This window comes from Rhamphochromis sp. 'chilingali' (assembly GCF_963969265.1).
Source record: "Rhamphochromis sp. 'chilingali' genome assembly, chromosome: 18".
NCBI classification, from domain to species: Eukaryota; Metazoa; Chordata; class Actinopteri; order Cichliformes; family Cichlidae; genus Rhamphochromis; species Rhamphochromis sp. 'chilingali'.
Window position 1 is genome coordinate 24,598,133 of NC_137945.1, and position 23,475 is coordinate 24,621,607.

The 23,475-nt window shown below is 42.0% G+C and overlaps 1 protein-coding gene across 2 annotated transcripts in view; it reads right to left on the reverse strand.

Moving 5' to 3' along the window:
• Nucleotides 1–23,475, reverse strand: part of vav3 (vav guanine nucleotide exchange factor 3) — a 99,829-nt gene that overhangs the window by 63,621 nt on the left and 12,733 nt on the right. For both annotated transcript variants that reach the window (XM_080865742.1, XM_080865743.1), the window contains exon 2: nt 18,813–18,929. In XM_080865742.1, coding sequence (XP_080721868.1) covers nt 18,813–18,929 — 117 coding nt within the window. The remainder of the gene's footprint in view (nt 1–18,812; nt 18,930–23,475) is intronic.

Genomic DNA, 23,475 nt, shown 5'->3' on the forward strand with positions numbered 1-23,475 from the left:
AAAAAATCAGATCTCTTAAATAACTGCAGGTTTGACAGTGGTCACTAGAGACTGGCTCCAAAAGCGAGTCAGTCCCCGCACACTCCTGACTTCATAACATTAAAAACATGGACATAGCTGCCGTGATGTCACTAACAGGTTTCTAAGGTGCTATTTTGATGAGCAGTGGGTGTGGCCAGAAGGGGGCGTGAAACAGCGAGCTCACTATTAAAAGACTTGTGGTTGACAAGTTGTTAGCCGTTAGCACATTATTAGATCATCTTCCAATTTGAAACACAGCATGGACGTTACTCAGTGTGACCCGACATGAGTGACTGAGCCCATAAACTCATTAGGTCGAGACAGGAAGCGGTTTTCTCACTGACGTCCACAGGACTGGAAGTGTTTTTGCAAACACAGCTATCGCCACCTGGTGGCCTTCAGATGCTACATCCACATTTTATACCATTGATGATCACAAAACACATTTACAGAATAGGTATAAAGTAACTTTTTAAAAATCTTTTTATCTTTACTAAACCTCTCCCGGTGTTTTATTGTGCCAAACACATTTGTTTTTCCAAGAGGAGCACTATAGACTAGGCTCAACTCAACAGAGCTTTTTTTTATCTCATCCACCTTCATACTGGACTCGAGGACATGGCCACTTTGACTGACAGAGGTCGATCAAGTTACTTAGCACTTAGCGTGTATCTCTGTGCGTGTGTGTAATGTACCTATGTGGTAGCTTTTAAACCAGCTTGCTTGCATTTCTCTCTCGTTTCTCCCTATGCTCGCATATTAGTTATTTCCATCTATCGTGAAAATGTCCCACAGCCTAGCCAAGTAAAAACAGCTTTGGTTTCTATTTATTCCAATTAATAACAGATGTGCTGATAACTGGAAACAAGCAGGGATTTTCCTTACCAAAACAAGATTTTGAAAGTGCTATTAATAACTAATTAACTAATTATCTGTAAGTTTGAGGGCTGTTTGATGCTCAAGAACTTGTATTCCAGCATGAAATTAGTGTGATAGCTGACAGCTAATTTAACATCGCAGCTTCACTCCATGTCTTAATTTGAGCTCATCAGTCTCTGTGTAATCCTAGAGCAAATATTCACAACAAACAACAAGCGTCTGAGTTTTGCCTTCATTTCTTTCTCTCAGCAGAGTAAGGTTAGAAGTAAGGTCATCCTCACTGTCCAGGTAAATCACATCAACCTCCACGGACCGCAGCCCCTCAGGACACACACACACAGTCGCTCACACATGTAGTCCCAGCCTCACAAGCAGATCCTTCACTCACACACATGCTTGTCTTCAGCCTCTCTGAATGGTTGACATTCACATCAGTGGGGGAGCGTTTTTCACATGTGATCACACATTTGCATGGTTTTCACACAACGTGAAAAAACACAAAACAAGTGATGTTCCCAAATACACACATCTGATCTGCCAAATCCTCACTTTTCTGGCAGATTATTTAACTCCAGCTGAGCTTCACAGTGCCTGAATCAGCAGGCTGCTCACAACTGGCCAGCAGTAAGCAGACGCGCCAGCACATACATGCACATAGAGAGCGCCGTGAAATCAAGGAAGACCTCATAAGTGAACATGACGTGGTGGAAGACTGAAACACCTTGGCTTTCTTCTTTAGGGAATACCTGCCATGCAGTGAAACCCCTGTGCACATCTAAAACCTGGGCTCTGTCATAAATTTTATGTTTTTGTACATAAATATAACTAATAAAGGTTTTTGCTCATTTAGAATCAATATTGCCAATATTGCTCATGTCTTTCATCTTGTTAATGATTCACATCTCTGTATATGAATGCTAGTTCAATGTCGTTTCTTTGGACAGTCTTTAGCATTTTATCCAGTCTGATGTCTTGAGAGCAAGCACCAGTTTTTTCAGGCTTCTAGTAGAGCAAGCAGAAATCTTTGCATCTGTCATTGTTTATTCGTGCAAATTATTTTAAAAGCTAACAAAAAGCTAAATGTTTGTCAGATATGTTCACATCCCGTTTCCCTTTAGCTCTAAAGACACTTTACCTGCATGCATCCAAAGCCTGTTCAAAGGTGTTCGGTGAATACAAACCTGACTACAAACTGACCACAAAAAACTGAAAACTTTCATACATATTTCAGGATGTCAGCGGGGCAGCTTGAGTTCTTGCTGGGAGAGCTGGGACCACATCTGCGCGGGCAGAGGAATCATTTCAGAGATCTGATTGACCAGGAGCGGCGTCTAGCTGTGCGCCTGAGGTAAAATAGTTTTATTTTACTATTTCCACATCATTAGATATTCAGTACTGCTCTGTGTTTTGAGACACAGCAAACTTATTGCCAAATGCAGCATTTGATTGGTCAGATTGGATGTTCGGAAAAAGCACCAAAAAGTTCCAAAAAGTAAAAAAAAAAAAGTGTGAACAGCTGCATTAAAAAGCAGCAAACCTGGGCGCCAGCTTAGCTCAATGCGTTGAGCGGGTGATCACATGCCAAAGGGCTGAGAGCAGCCAGGCCGGGTTCGAGTCCAACCTGCGTCCTTCGCCGCGTGTCTTCTGTCTTTGCCCCTGCTTTCCTGTCCTCTCTTCATTGTGTCTATCCGGTTGTTCAGTCTGACGTCACTAGCCGTGTCTGGGTCTAAACTCCGCTGCAGGGCCATATATCAAACGATCACTGTGGCATTACTGAGAGTTGAAAAACTGTCTAAAGTCTTTCATCTTTAATAAAATGATCAGCGTTCTGCTCTACCAGGTGTAACAATTGAGTTTAGCATCCAGGCATCCATGAAAACGGAATTTATGACATTTAACGGAGTTAGAAGTTAGCAGGAAGTTAGCTCGCTAGCTTCTATCTAAATACAATATAGCATGTCCTGACTGCGGGGTTTTGGAAACAAATTAAAACATACAGCTTTCTTATCACTTCCAGCATAAATGAAGACAGAAAACTAAACAGCAGTGACGTTTGTAGGGTTACTGACGTTTGGCTAGCTGGTATATAATGATGTGCTACGTGACCGCTAGCGACATAGCTATGTTAGCATAATATAAACAAGCTAACTTTTTTTCCACTCGATAAAAGTTAACGTGAGTTTTCTCGGTGGTCAGAAACAAATGTAATCGCATGGCAGGATGCTGTAAAAGGACCAAACTTCAGCCAGGAGAACAACTGAGATAATCCATCCACAATACGAGGTTAGTCATTCATATACTGCTGCATGGGCTGGGCTGTAGTTACATCCTAAGGTTTTAAAAACTGAGCTTAAATAAATGATTAGCGGTAATAAAAGCCGAGGGAGGTCAACAGGGATCACTGACTGTTTTAGGAGCTTTTTGAGATCAAATAGAAGAAAATACATAGCATTAAACATGTTAACAACATAAAAGCCATATTAAACGCAGACTACTTTAGACCCGGAAGTAGGATTCGTCGCGTCATCACTGAACAACCGGATTGAATGAAGTTGAAAAAGGCCAAAAAAGAACAGGCGAGTCTAAAAAATGCTTTTAACATTCAGATAATTCGTGCAGATTTTACAGGTCAACTGTGTCGAGGTCTTAAGGTTGTCCTTGCTGTCCTTGAGCAGCGAAACTGTGGTACATTTTGATATTTTATGGCTACATTTCCACTCTATTTTTTTAATCCACTTTTATGCTCAACAAAAGTGTTTACACAAAAGATTCTCAGCAGTCCTTGCAGGCTAAGATCCTACATACAGAGATGAATCCTTCATGGAGGACCCCCCACTCGAAGTTAGTACGACACAAGCCAGAGCTTCTTGCTATTGTGTTCACTGCTGGTATTATCATTGACTTCATTGCAGCAGCCGTGCTAAAGACATAACCTCATCTCTTCCACCCACTCCTGAGCCAATCTGCAGCACAATCTCCATTGTTTCATCACGTTGACATGACAATATCAGTCCCTCGCTGCTGAAATACTATCTCGCAGTTAACTGGGGATGAAATGAAGCAAACGAGGGGAAAACAATCTCCCCAAAGCCTCTTTGAGGGGAAAATACAAACTGGTTTTAGTAGTGCTTTTCTTTAAGTGAAGCTACAAGGACAGTGTTTAAAGGCTGCACATTTCAGCTCCTAGTTGGGATCATTTGGCGAGCAGAGACTTGAAAGACTGCCAGAAACCTTAACAAAGTGTAAGAGCAAGCTCGAGTGGGATGTCTGTGCTGAAAACGACGTCCTAAGGCGGTCAGTGAAAATCCATATGGACATTCCTCGGCAATTTTTTTTTTTTGAGAGCCTTTGATCCTGCAGCGTCCTTCAAAGAGCTTCAGCATGCGCCTCAGTTTTAGTCTGCCCCGTCTCACCCCACAGGATATTATGAACCCAAACGGGGGATGTGAGTGAGTGCTGTGAAAATGGAATCACAGGCAAATTAATTAGAAAACAAGTTTGAGATCTGTTTGGGTCAGGACTGGGACACAAACACGTCCTCGAATGTCTGCTGCTTTTATGTAGGCTGACAAACTGCAGAAGCACGACGGGAGCGCTGATGAATGACAACAGCAACGATCGTTACTCGCTAAAGATTCTCCACAGCTGGCAGACTAACAAAGAAACATGTAAACCGCTTTATATAAAATAGCTGGGTTGTTTTTTAACAGCATTGGCCAAATTGACTTGAATTTAAAACTCAAACTTTTATTCGCTTTTACTTCAGTCGTTTAATTGGGGGCTGAATCCACCGGGGACACCAGGAGAATGTAATTAAGAGCTGGAAGGTCAGAAAAGTCGACAGATCTGTGGTGCACCAGAGAACCGAGTCTTAGGAGCCACTCAGAAGAGGAAACTGTCGCCCAGTTCAGAGAAGAAACATAGAGCCGGGAGCTTCAGAAGACACATCCTTCGCTCTGCTTTTTTCTTGATTTACAGCCGCTCTGAATGTAGGTAAACAAAGACTGAATCAGGGTTATCAATCTTGTTGCACTTCGCAGAGCTATTCATCGTGCTAGTTTACATGTCAGGTATTTTACGACCTCTTTTCGTCATCGCCGGATTATACTGTCGACTGTCGAGCGGCATGAGCTAAATCCTCAATGAAATGTTACCATAAATCCAAATCTCGGTGGTATAAAGTAATAACGCCTTTCATATTGGCTCCAGACAATAAAAGCAAAGTAAATGCAGACTTTCCTCATGTCAGGCCAGAAGCGTATATTAATATACCACCTTTTATTGGTCATCTTATTATCAAGGGTAGTGTATACAAGATTCAACAAGCTGGATTAAAGCTAATCATCTCATCCAGGATTGTCAAATTAAACTGTGCAATGAAGGAGGCCTGTAAAGTGAAACTTCCCTTTCTGAGAGTGTAAAGACGTTTTACTACACATTTAAGGCGTGCTATAGTTTTTCCACATAATAAAGAAATGCTGCTTTGGGCTTAAATTGTAAAAAATACATGTGTAAAATTACAGCTCATTGCACTGAAAACCCAGTGTAAAAATCATAAATCACTAGACTAGATAGTTCTGTTATTTAATTGTTGATCCATTACTTTTTTATTTAGGTGTGATATGAATGGCCGTTTATTTCCTCCTTCACATTCTCCAAAACCTTCCAAGGGGCCAGATTGGAGCCTTTGGCGGGCCGATGCTGCCTCCTCGGCCAGGCTTGGCAAACCTCAGGTCTCACCCTGAGTCTACACACCTGAATCAAATGATAAGTTCATCACCAGGCCTCTGGAGAACTTCAAGACATGTTGAGGAGGTAATTTAGCCATTTAAATCAGCTGTGATGGATCAAGGACACATCTAAAACTTGCAGGACAGCAGCCTTTGAGGCCTGGATTTGGACACCACTGTCCTACACCAAATGTTTTGAAAATTGTTGTGAAAATATGATTGGTAATTTTTCTGTATGCAAAGAAGGGAAGTTATGTAATCGCATTATTGGTTCAGCCCACATTTGTTATCAAAACTATATGTGGTTCACAGACTAAAATGAGTTCGACAGACCTGTGCAGATGAAAAAGTAGAGCTGCGAAAGCAGCCCGAGTTAATTCTGATGTAAGTTATGGTAATGTGGAAGCTCTTCTTGATGTACATAACATGACACATCAAACCAACTGATGAAATCGTAAACTGACTCTGAAACTGCAGCCAAAAAAAGGCCAGACTGAATAACCAAATACATTCGTATCCTCTATAATGCAACAAACGTGTCGGCACTTCTGGATCTGTGTTGCTAACGCGCTGGCCGCAAATAGCCAGCTTGTCAGATCTATATGGCATAAGTGGGTTAGCATCATTTAGCATACCCCGAGGAGTTACCATCATAATCACGAGTGCTTAAAAAGGCACTGTTTCAATCAGCCTGTGCAGATTCTGCGCATTAGTCATGCAGCTGTGTGCAATCTTGTTATAGTGTTTTACTTTTGCTTGAATAATTAAACGCCATAAAGGAAAATACATCACTCATCTGTCCATTATGAAGGCTTAGAGGAACTCAGCTACAGAAAAGCAGCTTTCTGATGAGTACATCAACTCTAATAAACTTGTTTGTAGGGGGTTATTTTTAGGGTCTCATCATATATTTGCAGTTAACATTCAATTTTATACATAGTTTTGAGTGGAAAAAAGCAGAAGAAAAATGAGAAATGAATAAAGAAATGCAAAAAAGAGCAAGAACAAAAGCCAGGCTGAGAATTTAAATGGAAAGTAAATGATAGTAGGGTGTAATCTGTTTATGCCAAATTCTGACTCTACCCTCCAAACGTCAGACCAGGCAACCTTTGAGAACTCACTCAGCAATCACAGCCTCGTGTTCCCGTTCTTAGCTGACAGGAGTTACACTCGCTGTGGTCTTCTGCTGCTCTGGCCCATCCGCCTCAAGTCTGACATGGTGTGCGTTCAGAGATGGTCATCTGCATATCTTGGGTTGAAGTTACTGTTCCCTTCCCATCATTTCCAGTCTGTCCATTCTCCTCTAACCTCTGGCAACAACATGGGATTTTCCCCCAGAGAACTGCTGCTCACTGGATATTTTTCGAGCTGCTTCCGTGTTACAAGTAGAAGCTTAAACAGTCAAACCTAAGAAAGCGAGTGCACATAAAACAGCTGCACCGTTTGAGAAATCGCACACATCAGACTCCATTGATTAACACCTCCCCGAAGACACGATCTGCAATGCATCACGCACGCCATCTTCCATCATGCTTCTTTTTATGATGACATGTCCCTAGAAACTAATGAAAAACTGTCCATTTGGAGGCTGTTGTTGAATTTACTGAATCCTATTAGGATTTTAATTGAAGTAAACACACGTTTCCTAATTAAATGAGGGCGCTTCATTGTGTTTAAACAAAAGGAATACTCCTCCGTTGCATGTCTGCCGCTAAAGTCAAGCCAAAATCATCGTTTCTTAAACTGTCTTATGTCCAACAAAAGCAATTTTAGCTGCTTCTCTTGTTTCGTGGATATTGTTTTGATGGATTTATGGATTAAATCTCATCAAATAACCACACAGTGATTAATATTATATTACTATAATCCCCATCAGAATCTTGACCACGTTCACCCAGAAACCCAAACTGCAGCTTTTCATGTAAGATGAATCACACGGCTGCCTTCATGCATTATTTCATTTACTGCGCAAACTTCTCCCCATGTGAGCTCATTAAAACTGCCTCTTTTTTGGATATTATATAACTCGGAGCAGTTGCTACGATGGGATAGAATTCAAAGAGCGTGGAGGATGGAGATTAGCTATTTAGAATCGCCCCCACTTTTGAATGACAGCGCATCCACCCACTCCACCTCCACCACTCCGAAGCAACACAAAGAGGAAAAGACCCCAACCCCCCCTTCCTTCTCCACAGTTGCATCTGGAAAAAGCTTTGTTGACACGCACACAGTCCTCTGCAACGATTCTGCACAATCTTTACATTACAGAAAAGCATCTCGGCGAAATCAGAAGGACGTAAACGTCCCTGTGATTCAGTGCCGTTAGCTCTGACGCAGAGATGACAGATGCTGCCTCCGGCACCTCTTGACAGGTTTTTGGTGAAAGTTTTTAAAGATGTGTCAGCGAGGGATTGCCCTTGTTGAAAACAAAATCTCCCTCATTCATCTCCTTTCAGATGAAGCTAGCGGGCGCCCAGGGGAAACTGGCTGCACAGCGGGGAGAAAGTGGATTGAAGAGAGCGAAATAAACATGCAGAATCTAAACATTCTCGGTGAATCGCTGCTCATCTGGAAGAGAACACTGACCACAGGCAACTCACGTTCTGAATAAATTCACCTCCAACGCTCATCTGTAAGCAGCACAGTGGAGTTTGGGTGTTTCGTCTATGAATAGTGTGTATAAATACGGCTAGTATGGAGAAATCTGAGTTTATTGTGTCAGAAAACTTGAAAAAAAGTGGAGTTTCGTGTCAATTAACACATGAAACTCACAGTATGGCACCAGGTCAGCTAAACTGCAAGGATAAGATAAGATAAGATAAGATAACCTTTATTAGTCCCACACGTGGGAAATTTGTTTTGTCACAGCAGGAAGTGGACAGTGCAAAAGTTATGAGGCAAAAATTAGAATTCAATAAGAATAAATACAGTACACAACTGTACAGAATAGAATAAAATAAAATACTATATACAGTAGAATAAAATAAAATAAATATACGGTAAGATAAAAATAGAATACAAATACAAATACTATATACAACTGAGTAAAAATACAACGATGACAGAAAGGATTATTGCACTTAGTATTATTGCATATGTATGGATGTGTGTGCTTGATCAGTTAATCAGTTGATCAGTTGGATATCTACCCAGTTAGGAAATATCAACCTTTGTGAATCAATTTTAACTCCTTTGACGCACATTTAACTGACAACAGGTGCACCTGAGAGGCAAAAACTAGACAAGCTCCAAAAAGGAAACAGATTTGCATATGGTGGCCAAGGACTGCTGCTCTCTCTTTCTCCCTCCTGACTGATACCTCCTAGTACTTTTTTGTATTGTTACTAATGTCCTTGATACTGCTGGTAGCTTAAGATGACACCTGCAGCCCATTCATGTGGCACAGACAGTCCAACTTCTTCAGGATGGCACATACGTGGAGATACCCAGATCACCCACTACATGAGGAGAGCTGGATAGAAGCATTAACTTAGAAGTGGAACTGGTATATCTGGTATTTGGAATGGGAGAAGTCCGCCAGGAAACCTACAAAATGACCTTCAGGGCCACTCATATGCTTGTTTTCACCAAACTGTAAGTTTAAGTGCGATCGGTGCTTACAGTCCAGCATTGCATGGCTCAACTGGCATTTTTCGGGGAACACCAGAACTGGGAGATCCACCACCTTGTTGTTTTCACTGATGGCAGCAGATTCACACTGAGGAAATGTGACAGGCGTGAAAGAGTCTGGAGACGTCTGCCTGAAGCATCATTCACAATGACTGGTTTGGAGGGTCTCACTGACCTCAGTGTGGTGGCCGACATCACCCCGACTGCTGAATGAAATCCTGAGACCCACTATCAGACCTTACTGTATGTGGGTACAGTAAGGTCTGATATGGCAGTTTGCACAAATGTAACTGTATCTACGGAGTGATGAGATCAAAAGAGATGGAACAGTAACATTACAAGAAATCTGGATTTTGTCTTCTTTTTTTTAGCAAACTGCAAAAATAAGACGTCCTGTTCAAAATTTGACTGTTCTTGAGTCTCCAGGGGTTGCTTACAAATCGTATTGCAACAAGACTTCAGGAACTCGAGCCACACGCTTAAGACATCTAACAGCAAAATGTGTTGTTTTAAAAATGTGAGCATCTTTGATTTTGCATGAATTGTATGAACTTTTACGTAACAGAGAAAGATCAAGTTTTTTGTTGCCTTCACAGCCGGATGAAAAGACTCCTCATTATCCAGTTTGTACAAGCAACAATCGTCCCACTACAAATTTTAAGAGCAGATCTCCAGCTACAATTTCCAGGTCCCAACAGGTATTCACGCAAAACAAGAGATAATGGAAGTTGCTTGTAAGGTTGGAAAAGACACTAAACTAATGTCAAAAACTGAAGCAATCCCCGCCGATGAAATGTAGTCCATTACTGCTCGAAATAACAGTTAAACCAAACATTTACGTCATTGTCTTAAGAATGGAAAAAAGAAAATAACAAAAATGCCCTCAAATGCATCTGTAGCATTTAGCCACACTGTGATGTAGGTCAGTAATTCCAGGTAGCGAAACAGTCCATATTGAAGCAGGGGTAAGAAGAAAATCTGTCAGAATGTAGGGCAGAGAGGGGAGGAGGGAGGTTTTCAGTCCTTCGCTTCAGTCTCTGTCGTCTTTCCTGACCGCAGTGGCTTAGCTTCACATGCTCTCTGGCTGGCCCGGTGTCGGCAGTGGCCTAAAAATACCTGCCATGTTTAAACGCCCAGGTAACCTCAATACCGAACAGCAGCCTAACACACAAAGCCTTTACCATAAGAACGCTGCAAGCACAACCGCCGTTGGCCTCTTACTGTTTCCTGATGTCAATCGACATGACAAGAAGGCCACAACTCTCATTTGAGATGCAAACGCAAAGAATTAGAATGACGGTGTTGCTTTTATAAGTAAAAAAAAACCTTCACTGAAGGATCGGTTTAGTAGTGAGCTCCTTTTAAATCTTTTTACAGTAGCATTACCTGAAGGGTTAATGTGTTTCATGCTCAACGGGAGGCTCCCTTTTGAACTGGTATGGGGCAGGGACATACAACACAATGTCTTTACACAAAGATACACACACACACACCACTGACCAAAAGTGGCAAGAATATAAATATAAATTCCCCTTCCACCCAGTTTTCCAGTCAGAGCACACTCTTTTTCCTCTCTGTGTCATAAACTCTCCCACATTCACACACACACTTCCACTTCCAGGGCCGGAGCCCGGTCACAGGAAGAGTGCGGGCTTGATAGAGCCTGTGGCAGAACAAGACTGAGGAGGTGGAGAGTGGTGGTGGGGGTGGTGGGGAGGAGTCCAATTGTCTAGGCCTGGCTCACCAGAGCACACTTACACAAAATATACTGTAGGCCTCGACAGGCTGGTTGGCACCATGGGGCCACCATGGGTGGTTTGGATTTTAAAGGCATGAGTCAAAATGCAGCACATGCAGACAGATAGCAGTGCACATGCACCCTTACACCTGAAGGCAAATTTGAATATAGAAACAACCCCAGAGGGGTTCTGTGGTGACCGTTTCCTCTTCCTGTTTCCTGCTGCTTACTGAGACTTGAGATGAATCAGTCTTCGGAGGAGTCACTGTAGCATGCACGCAAATATAGAGGCACTCTCACACACTCGTATGCAAACACTACAACCTACACTATCAGGCAAGTTTTTCCCTAATTCAACGTTAGAAGGCCAGTGAGGCTTTTCAAACGTCACAGAATTATTGTTTGAGGGCAAGTTTTAGCTTTTCTTTGAGGACGCTGGTAGCCGTGGTGATGAGTCTTAGCTTCTGCCTCACTCTGGCCATGTGAGTGCCGGCCTTCCCCGGTTTCATCTAATTGTCCACAAAAGCTATTACAGTGAGCCTCGTGCTTCCATTCTTCTCTTAATCAGCTTAATTGCAGACATTCAGTTGCCTCCCTGATATATTTAAAAGAAAGTCAAATATGATCATAGTGGATGGAGTATAACCAAAAGCAAAGAAAGGGTTGTTGGAGAAATCTGTGTATGTTTTGTCACCTGTGAGTTGACTAAATGAAAAATGTAATCCAAGGAAAAATTTGCAATGCAGAAATTGGACAGAGCAAGAAATTAAGCATATGTTGTCTTCAGCTCACACATCCATAACCAAAAGATCCCGAGTTCCCATGACAGCCTACTCTTCAGCTCCGTTTGTGTGTGCACAGAGTAAGGTGATGGTTGCCACAAGCTAGGCTTCAACTCAGCTCACACGGAGAGCTCCAACAGATGTCCACAATCATCAAGTTTTTTTCTTTCACACTCTGAAACAATCAAAGAGCCTGCAGCCGGCAAGCAGAGCTGCGGGGGGGGGTCTTTAGAAAGACACAACTGGGCTCGGGCAGTTGGTGTGTGTGTGTGCGTGATGGGTTTTCTGTTTTTTGCACGAGTGCACGCGCTCATGCTTGAAGAAGCCAGTTGTTATGAGAAGTGTGTTTCCAGTGAAATCAGCTGCCGTGCAGTCAGTCACCAGGAGTCCATGAATTATCCACAGAGCTTTCAGCAGGTTCTGTCAAATTGTTTTGGGATTGACTTTAAGCCCAAGTGCACAGCAAGTGAACCAAGGAAGCTTTTTCACACACGCTGGAACTCAAGGTCTACAAAAAGCACTGAATGGCCAACATTTCTCTGGTAACAAGACTGTGGAGAATTCTCTGGAACACCTACTGAACTCAAAGGGATGTAGGATATGATAGCATCCTTCGTGGTTAAAATGTTAGAGTCCTTGAGCCATTCACCTGTGTGAAGTTTCAGATATTTGTGGATGACACCCTTGCATCTCTGAGCTAATTACAGCGAGCGACGTACACAGATCTATGGATTGAGGATGAAGAACAGATTCTCTTCATGCACAAAGTCACTGCAGCACACCAAGAGCGGAAGGAGTATAAATTTTGCAGCTCCATTAAAAGTAGATGTGCCAGTCAGCCAGCATGCACAATGCAACTGGAATGCAGTGATTTTTAAAGTTAAGAGAAAGCTGTGGTCTCGAGCCGCCTGCCAATAAAATCTGATTAATTGCTTTTGCAGAGGTTTGGACTGGCTTCTCTCTCTGAAGGCCTCATTTAGCATTAAAAAAACCACACAAAACAGCCATAAACCGAGCTCCTTTCTGTGTTACTGACATCTTTGTAACCTTTTGTTGTGTTGTCACAAAGCAGAAAAGTCATTACACCATGATGGGAGAGAAGGCTACACTTTCAAAGCCAGACTAATTAGTCTGTTGTAGGTGGGTTCACTGCTCCGCGAGGCTGAGAGTTTAATTGCAGGTTTAATCGACTGACACCTACGACACCACCAACCTCCAACGCCGTGCTGGAAAGATGTTAGCAACAACCCGTGAGGTATCTCTACCATATCTGGGGCGGAGAACAAAATAATGACCAGCAATTACTCTGATCATAACCTAATTGTAGCCTTTAAAATGTGCCTCCGAAGCAGTTGCGACTCACTGTTCCTGCAGCTCAGCCCTGTGGTGCAGGGATACAACCCGAGGATCCATTAGACATATGATATCTGACCACAGTGATCAGCAGTACAGCTGAAGGACAAAGGAAATAGACAGAGAGGGAGAAATGATGGGGGGGTGGCTGGTCAGGAGATGCATCAGGCTTTAGTGGATTTCCACAGTTAAATTTATCACAGTCAACTGAGGAGGAAGACAGCAATCAATAACCCCTATCTCCCTGCTGTCCTCCAAGAAGGACAGTTGCTTTCAAGGGTCCAGACCTCTTTTAGACACCCCATCCAAAACATAAAGAACAAAAAAAAGAAATAACCCAAAACAACCTGCATCATATTATATTTAAAAAAGAAAGAAAAGCTAGAAAGCCACTGTTAGAGCAACGGACCTCAACCTTTTCTGCGCCACGGACCGGTTTATGCCTGACAATATTTTCACCGACCGGCCTTTAAGGTGTCGTGGATAAATACAACAAAATAAAACCCGTACCAAAAAAAAAAGATTTATTCATAACACACGGGAGAAGGGAAACCGGGTTAGCGATAAAAAATGACAATAAAAACCCTGAAAACCATAAATTTCACACCCGAGCCTCAACTCTCACGGCCTGGTACCAAACGGGTCCGTGACCCGGGGGTTGGGGATTGCTGTGTTAGAGGTTGATTCCTGACTGGATACCTGCTCCGTTGTAACCTCTTGCTGATATTATATGAAGACGAAATCAAACTGTAACCGTAGGACTGTGGAAACCTGGAAACCCTTGCCTGATTAATGAAACTAGAACGCGTAATGAAAACGCAGGGATCTGGAAGCAGATGAATGAGTCGGGCGCAGCTGCGAAAACAACAGCATGCAAGAGTAGTCACTCATTACCAGATGATTTACATGACACACAGCTAACAATATGCAGGTGTAGCATCTTCTGGCACATGCAAAGCTGTAGAAAATGGGATACAGTACATAATGGAGGGTTACTATACAGGGGTGGAGGCCTGAGCATCCACCAGTCATCCAGATGACCACAGAACCAAAAAAGCTTGGTCAGCGCAATACTCTTTAAAGACTGGAAACAAAAATCAACTAGCCAGCACTTCTTAAGCTACCGGTTGTTGCACGATCTTGTTTCCTTGAAGTGTAAAAACTGAAGCTGAGAAAAAAAAAAGCGAGTCATTGTTTCCAGGATAAACTGCCCACCATGTGACTGTGTGAGCATGGAAAGATCCCGTCAGCACTTTGATTCTATTTAAAAAACACAAGTTGGAATTAGCAATAAAATAGAAATGAGACAATTAGTCACTGACAGAGATGATGATGGCAGTATGTGTTTTCATTCATTAAAACTTTCCTAACATGTAAAACTTTCACACTAAGCACAAGATGGCACATTTTTCCTATGATATGTAAGGAAAAGGTCTTTTTAAAAGCTCATGCATTTTGTGCACATCTTAGCACACAAAAGAGCTTGGAGACAAAACAATATTGTTTCAGTGTGTGTGCAACATAATCAGGCTAGTGATGTCATCTGGGGCACATAAGCTTCAGGATGTAGACAGTACACTGATTACACCCATGTAATAGCTACGCATTGTATTATTATACATTCAGTGGACACACAGTATGGTAAAATGACTGTAACCCTTACAGTGAAACACACGTTGTGGATTCTTCGCCCACGCTGCCAAACACTTCCACAGATATAACAGTGAGGGGATATATTGCAGCTCTATTGCCCTAAATATCGCACACAGATCAACTCTGGAGCCCTCTCGCTCTTCCTCTCTGTCAGCCAGGTGTGTGTCAGTGTGTGCACGGCCTGCACATCCAAGTTTCTGTTCTCCCTGCAGAACCCACAAGCCCTCATGTGTCTACAAGACAGATGTTCAAACCAGATGTTCTTGCACCGAACAGAAAGGTCTGCAGACAGACCTGCTGCTTTTGTCTCTGTGACTGGCTGATATCACGGCGCTGTGCCGAGGCGCGTTCAAATTTCAAAAGCAGTCAGACAGATGTGTATGTGGGTACAGTAAGGTCTGATATGGCAGTTTGCACAAATGTAACTGTATCTACGGAGTGATGAGATCAAAAGAGATGGAACAGTAACATTACAAGAAATCTGGATTTTGTCTTCTTTTTTTTAGCAAACTGCAAAAATAAGACGTCCTGTTCAAAATTTGACTGTTCTTGAGTCTCCAGGGGTTGCTTACAAATCGTATTGCAACAAGACTTCAGGAACTCGAGCCACACGCTTAAGACATCTAACAGCAAAATGTGTTGTTTTAAAAATGTGAGCATCTTTGATTTTGCATGAATTGTATGAACTTTTACGTAACAGAGAAAGATCAAGTTTTTTGTTGCCTTCACAGCCGGATGAAAAGACTCCTCATTATCCAGTTTGTACAAGCAACAATCGTCCCACTACAAATTTTAAGAGCAGATCTCCAGCTACAATTTCCAGGTCCCAACAGGTATTCACGCAAAACAAGAGATAATGGAAGTTGCTTGTAAGGTTGGAAAAGACACTAAACTAATGTCAAAAACTGAAGCAATCCCCGCCGATGAAATGTAGTCCATTACTGCTCGAAATAACAGTTAAACCAAACATTTACGTCATTGTCTTAAGAATGGAAAAAAGAAAATAACAAAAATGCCCTCAAATGCATCTGTAGCATTTAGCCACACTGTGATGTGGGTCAGTAATTCCAGGTAGCGAAACAGTCCATATTGAAGCAGGGGTAAGAAGAAAATCTGTCAGAATGTAGGGCAGAGAGGGGAGGAGGGAGGTTTTCAGTCCTTCGCTTCAGTCTCTGTCGTCTTTCCTGACCGCGGTGGCTTAGCTTCACATGCTCTCTGGCTGGCCCGGTGTCGGCAGTGGCCTAAAAATACCTGCCATGTTTAAACGCCCAGGTAACCTCAATACCGAACAGCAGCCTAACACACAAAGCCTTTACCAGTTTTACAAATTAAACGCGCCCTTGATTTTCCTAGTCTGGTCATGTTTTCTAAGGATTTCTCCCTTTAATGCTCCTTCCCAGCTTCTAAAGTAGCAGAGTCAAGGACTTTAATACCTTTCAGATTACACAGTGCGACTGCTGAAGCAGACAGAGATATTCCCAGCACAGACTCTATATCTAAGTCTATAAACTCTCAAATAAACAGGCCAGCTGATGTTTTATTCAGAAGCAGGCCGGCAGCTATTTTTAAAACAACAAAAAAAATAAAATAAAATAAAAAAAACTGAAAAAGTCACGTAAATGGCAGCTTCGCTCATCGCCTGCCCGCCTCGCTCCATTAGCCTCTGCGGAGCCAGCCGAGCGAGGATTACCAACCAGCTTCCAGTCTAATTTCAGAGATGGTAGAGTCACTCATGGCAAAGTGGGATTCACTCAAGAATCATCGAAGTTCTCCCTCCACCAACTGAAACCAGTGGAGAAAAATCCGGCCAAAATCAGACCCCAGAATGATTCTTCAGCAGCAACACCCTGAACTTATTGCTTTCTGTCTGACTCTATCAGTCTCTCACTGACAGGTTCTGTAAGCCATTGAAACTGTAACCATGCACCAAAAAAAGCTCTACCTCATGTACTACTTCCAAATAAATAGTAGCAGCGGGTTAATGTGGCCAATATCAAAAAAGCAAATTCTATGTAAATCCTTCTATGTGAGAACATTTTAATTTCCTGTTTGAAAGCTTCGAACCAAATATAGTCATGTGAAATATAGTCACAGGACTCTCTACAGTACTGTAAAAAACAACATCCCATGATTCAATAGCTGGTAGAACCACCTTTAGTAGCAAGAGGTTTTCTACATGAGTTTGTACATCATCCTAGAGGGAACACAACCCACTCGTTACAGCATCGCCTCGGCTCATTGAGGTTTGAGGCCATTCATTTACCATATGTGGTGCTTGTACATCATCATGGCCAGATATCGCCACTTCAGTCTCATCCGTACAAAGGATGTTGTTACAGAAGTCATGAGGCTTGTTCAGATTTTGATTTGCAAACATAAGCTGCGCTGCCATGTTCTTTATAGAGTGAAGAGGCTTTTTCTTGGTCATCTTTCAAAGCAAGCCATCCCTGTTCGGTCTTTTTCTAACTGTACTGTCACGAACATGAGGCTCTGACTCTACTGGGACGTCCATTCCTGTAAAGATTGTGACACTGTGTTAACACACACAATGAGGGGTGATGATTTGGTATGAATGCTTCAGACCAACAAACTGCCAAGACCGCTTTATAGAGGTGCTCACACTCACTGATGATCAGTTAATCGAGTCCATTAGAAGCCCCCGACTGCTACTTAACCTCTTAATTCCTATGGAGTCAGTAAGGGTACACAGGACCTTATACAATCCTGTGAAACTGTTCTCTTTCACATTGCTGTAGCTAGCTAACCCAGGATAAAGACTAGAAACAAAACAGCTAGCATGGACCTGCCACCAAATCGTATCTGGTTAACACAGAACTGAAGCCCTGTACAAATCTGTGTTTATCCTATTGGAAGGACAGGAGTTAACAATTGAATAGTAAAATATGAGAATGTACAATTACAAGCATAAATCAACCTTAACATTTGTTTGTTTCTGAGAAGCAAGGATACAGATTTGTATTTGTATTTCGCTCTACCAGGAAATAAAGAAAGGAACATGCCTCAGTCCAAATATCTTTTAATTATAACTGACTTAATGAATGGTTGGCTTAATTTTCTCAGCTACTTAATTCAGTTTAGTACACCAGTTTAAAAACAAAAGCTAGAGAGAAGATGGAGAAGATCTTCATTATGTTCCAATAATTCAAAGCGAGCTGTGAAAGTGTAGCTGAAACACAGAGTTGAACTCTAACACAAGGTGAGCACTGAGTGTTGTTGCTGTGCTCTTCTGAAGTACCCCATTTTAACTTTTTCCTCTCAAGTGTTGCCACCTGACCGGTGAGCTCGCAGTGCTCCAGTAGTTAGTGTTTCAGAGTAACTTTTCATTCCTATCGATGCTTTTCAGTCTTTCGCTCTCACATACACACATTTTAAGCTCTGGATTTATGACCCTGTCATCTTGTAAACACATCGTGTGCACCAAAATGCAGCAGCACCCTCTTTCTGCTCAAGCCTGGTATTTCTAAATTAACCTCCTGGGGACTTCCCGAGGGCTGCCGGAGAGCCGCAGACGCTTCCACAGCCCTGCGAGTGAAGACTGAGAGCCCTATCAAAGTAACGAACCGGAGGCCAGACGTTTAACCCCCCCGTTTAACGTCTGCACGCTGACTTTTTTACTTTAATGAGAGGAAGCGATTAAAGTGCTGGGTCATGTTGCTGACTTCAGCTTTACTCGTGATTTGGGAGTGTGAAGCAAGCCAAACTGTGGCCTCAGACTGCATTTATTAGCACCTGTGATGGGAAAACCGGTGTCTTCTAATTACACTTCAGATGCTCTCACAAAGACCAAGTCTGCCTTTTAAGAAAGAAATCACTGAAAGACTAATAAAAATGTAGCTCCAAGTTGCGTGACTTAAAGACAAAGGCAAAAGTGGGTGTAACAGCACATTTGACTAATTCAGAACAGTCTTTGGGGACAGCTGGCGCACACAGCGAGGGTGGATGCAGGCTGCCGATGCCAAAGCCTCCGTCACGTTCTTTATCGGGCCTGTAGCAGTCGTGCCTTACCTTTCCAAAGTCCCTGACGTCAAAGAGGTCAAAGGCCTCAAAGAGCTCGCTTTTCTTCATGCCAAAGACGTCGCTGCACGCTGCCAGGAAAGTCCTGATGTTCTTCAGGCACAGGAACTGTGTCGGGGAGACAGAAAGGGTTCATGTGTCAGTGGCAGGACGGTAAATTTACAGGCAGTATCGTGATGTTTCACTTTTCTTTCCAAATGGCTGCGTGTCTGTGCGCGTGTCTTTATGACATCACCGTGCAGTTTCTGCTTTTTGGATAGTGCTTGACAGCTTTCACTCTCGCTGTCAAATCAGGCCACGCAGTTTAAGACAATGGAGGGCCGCAGCTCTGAGAGAGGGGGGAAGCTGTGCTTAAAGGCGTCGTGTTTCACTAATATGATGTATCTGCTGTTGAAATAAGTACTACATAATAAAGGAAAAGATAATTCAACAGAGCAGGGAGAGAAAGGCCGAGATCTTGGTTACTCCTCCCCATACAGTACATCGTCTCTGCTATCGTCATGTAAACGAAACAGAAATTTTAAGAAACGTCCTTATTATTGACTTATCAGTTGAATAGTTGGCTAACTGCACATGCCACGTGTATACACTAATTATGTCATTGCATTATCTGGATCTCACAGTCTAAACTGAGTCAAAACCTCCATAAAGTTATGATTGTGATGTTTATCTTCAGCAAATTGCTGCACAAGAGCAAATTAAAAGCTAAAATCCCAAGAGAAATTGGTTATTTCAAATACAATTTAAAAAGCAATGCTTCAAACACAGCTCATTAACAATCACCAAACATATAAGCTGGCTGGTTATAGTTGCTGCATTTCCAAATTCAAAAGTACATTACTAACATTAATGCATAGCTACATAACTCTTGTACATTTGATAATATTGGGCGCACAGGCAAGTACATCTGTATATATACTGTTGTGGTGTGTTTATGTTCAGCCTCCATTTCAGCTTTGGACAATGTGCTGCGTTAAATCACTTTCAAAGTGGCTAAATGTTGAAAGATAGTTTGAGAAAGAGCTGAAAGACGTTACACTAGCGTTATTTATTTTTAAACTGAAGGTTTATTGTGTCCCTGATATAAAGTTGGAAGTAAATAAGTACAAAAACTGAAGAAAACAGAAGCATTTATTGGTATTGGCACTAGCTATTGGAGCCAGATAATATTTAAATATTATCAGCTAATATTCGCTATTTGCCAATCTATCAGTATCAGCATTTATATTGTCCAATAGATTTATCTATATAAATTTATCTCTCTATATATATATTAGTCAGCATTGACGCAGACTGATCCGCGTTAATGCATTAAAATGGGCTAATCCGCGTTACAAGCAGATCAATCCGTGTAAGGGGTTACTCGGCGATAACAAGTTAATGTGGCGTTAACGGCGTCATCATGGCTAACGTGATTAACAATTAACCCATCTGGAGCTCAGATTGATTCAAAATCCCTGAAATGCCTCTGTCAACATATTTTGGGTAGTTTATATACGTATATATATATATATATATATATATATATATATATATATATATATATATATATATATATATATATATATATATATATATATATATATATATATATATATATACGTATATTTTGTCCACTAGAGGGCAATTTCCCAGTTGGCAACACGTGTTTGGAACGCCACAAATACAACAACCAGCTGATTCAAACAGAGTCAGATAGAGTGTGAACAAGTAAATAATCGTACATAGTAAATGTTAAGGAAATCTGTTTATGTATCATGTGTATGGAAAAGAATTATTGGCTCATATATCGATATATCACATTGTAAAATCAACAAATATCGGTACTGTTCTTAAAAATCCTATATCTGTTGGGCTCTACTAGGTATGGACAAAGTGTTGTTTTAAACCTCACCACCGGTACGCGTAACAGACATCTGTAACATCTGACGCCATTGTTTCATTGTTGTGTTGCCAACAGGGAGACTGTGGAGTGCCCTCTTGAGGACAAATTATGCAAAATCAACACTAGTTAGATGGATGAAGGGTGTTTCTTCCGTCTCTTTTTTACCCTTTTGTTTATTGAATATTTCAGTCTGACAATGACAGATTAGCAAATAGCTGATTTGGTCTGACCACAGACTGAATGTGAATACTCTAAAGCTACTTTCAGCTGCTCTTTTATTCACAAGGTGTAACCATAGCGTGTTTGATTTGGCTCTTAATGATGCAGCCTAATGGAGATTTGTCTCTTCCGAGGACCAAACTGAGGATCTGAGGATTTCACCTCAAAATCTGCCACTATAGTAATTTTTCTGCTGAGCACAGACGTCTATTTTCCATACTAGGCAACAAGGTTATTAGCAGGCAAGCAGCACAATGCAAATACACTAATGAAGATGAAAAGAAACTCTTTCTGAGCCTTAGAGCTTAATTACAGCTGAGGGTGCACGTTGACACGTGAAAATTGAATCAAATGATCAATAAGTAACTCTACTAATAAACAAGGTCATTTACTGAGCGTGCAAGTGTTTTGCTTCATCTGCAGCTTGAAACTTTTGCTAATGATCTTAATGGAGTTCAGCCCAGAAACTGTTTATCCATATTATGTGGAACCACTGAAAAACACGGGTGGGGGGGGGGGGAAAGGTCTAAAGTATTAAGTAAAAGATGTTTAACACTGTTTTCGTAGAACTGCTGGCACTAAGTGAGTGAAGGGGGGTGATGTCAACACACAGGGCTTAACCAGCATGCAGCATCCGCGACTTAGCCTTCCCGTAGTTAATACAGGATGGAAGACAAAAAAAGGATGCTGATGTAAGAGATGTTTCCGAAAGTTCTGATTTTGTACTGGTTTTGGCCACACCACTATGCACCAAATTGCTGGGAACACTTTTTTGGTTGTTTGTTTGCTTTACATCCGAGCATTATTAGACGTGTTACATGACAAAATGACACTTACGTGATGGAACTATCAGTAAATCAATACTTACACGTCAGGTACTAAGACAACACAATATCACAGCCAACACAGAGTCACAACAGGAACGGCTGTGTGGTTTCAGCTTGTGCATTTGAGCAGTGACGACTTATGGTCAAACCAGGACAAAGGGATCAGAGTCTACAATGAATGTAGACAACTGAAAGCACTGCACTGCTGTGTATATATCAGCAGCTGTGAAGTAAGATAGACTAACTTCATTGCCCATCAGCACCGTCAGCTTTGTAAAATGTCTGAAAAATCTCAGGAGCATGTGAATTAGGGGCAGAAACACTCGGTTACTTTAGGTGACAGCCATGTTTAATTGCGTGGAAGCATTTTAGGAGAAATACAGCTTGTTTTTCTAAAGGCCACGATCTTTCTATAGGTCCTTTTTTTTAGTTTTTTATTTGAGTATCTTAAAAGAGACTGTCTTCTTCTTTTTCTTCTTGGGTAACAAGTTCGCAGGAAACAGATTTCATTCGCTGTTTCCTGCTTGCTAAACAGACCACATATATGAGTCCATACCTTTAGGCCTGACTGCAATCATGTATGGCAACTTTTGGTAAACTAATTGAGTCAGTGTCGCCTCAGAAAACTAGGAGCACGGGAAAGGATGCAAAGCAGCCCAGAGTTACTCTGTTATGCGTGACACACCTTCCCTCTCATGGTACGACGCAGAATCAGATTTGTCTGTGCGGAGCATGTCCACGCATCAAATATAAAATGCCTCTCTGCCGCAATTGAATTACACTTTACAGATGGCTTCACAGGAGAAAGAAAAGCCCCCAGCCAGCGAGCTCCAGATAAGAGTAGAGCAGCAAGCAAGCACTGAGTGAATAATATTGAATGTTTACACTTGTACACATCACTTTCTTTTATCAGACAAGCACATCTTGTCTGCCTGGAGTCTCTGGAGAGTCCCAAAGGACCTCACTATATTATCTAAGGGAAGCAGCTTCACAGAGGACATGCTATATGAAAGACAGCTTCTCTACTGCACTGAGCCGAAGACAGCAAAGAGGGAATTGTATTAACAAGAGTGGAGCAGGATGAGGCAACCGCTAACTGTTCCACTGGCAGCTTTTGTTCTGCAATAGTGACTCTCTGGGGCGCAAGAATCGAAGGGCCTTATGTGTAAGTGTGTGCATGCGTGTGTGTGCGTACATATGAATCCAGACTCCATGTCCAGGCCAATGAGAGAGTGAGTTCTAAAAGAAAATTTCAAAAAATCTGAATTTGCCATTAAGAGAAAGTCTGATATTCACCAGTCAGCCATAACATTAAGACCACTGACAGGTGGGGTGAATAACATCAGTCATGTTTCAGTGCGATCTTCCGCATTCACGCGGATGTTAACATGACGAGGCGACCCACTTAAACCTTAGACACCAAGAACATCAACCAAACTGCATTTCCCAGTGGCAGCAGCCTCATCCAGCAAGCACAAGGAGAGATTGTGCCTTGCCATAACGTCAAAACAGCTCAAAAAACAGACTTGAGAGCTGGAGACAATTGCATGGCCAAAATCCCTAATGTGAGAAAAGATTCACAAATCAGCAGCTCAACCCATGAAGTCCAAAAAAACTTAGAGCTTCAGAATATCCCAGTTTAAAGTGGTTTTAGCATCTGTGGCTAACCCACACGCAAGCTAACATTAGCTTGCAGGTGGAAGCTAAGTGCGTAGAGAAGATG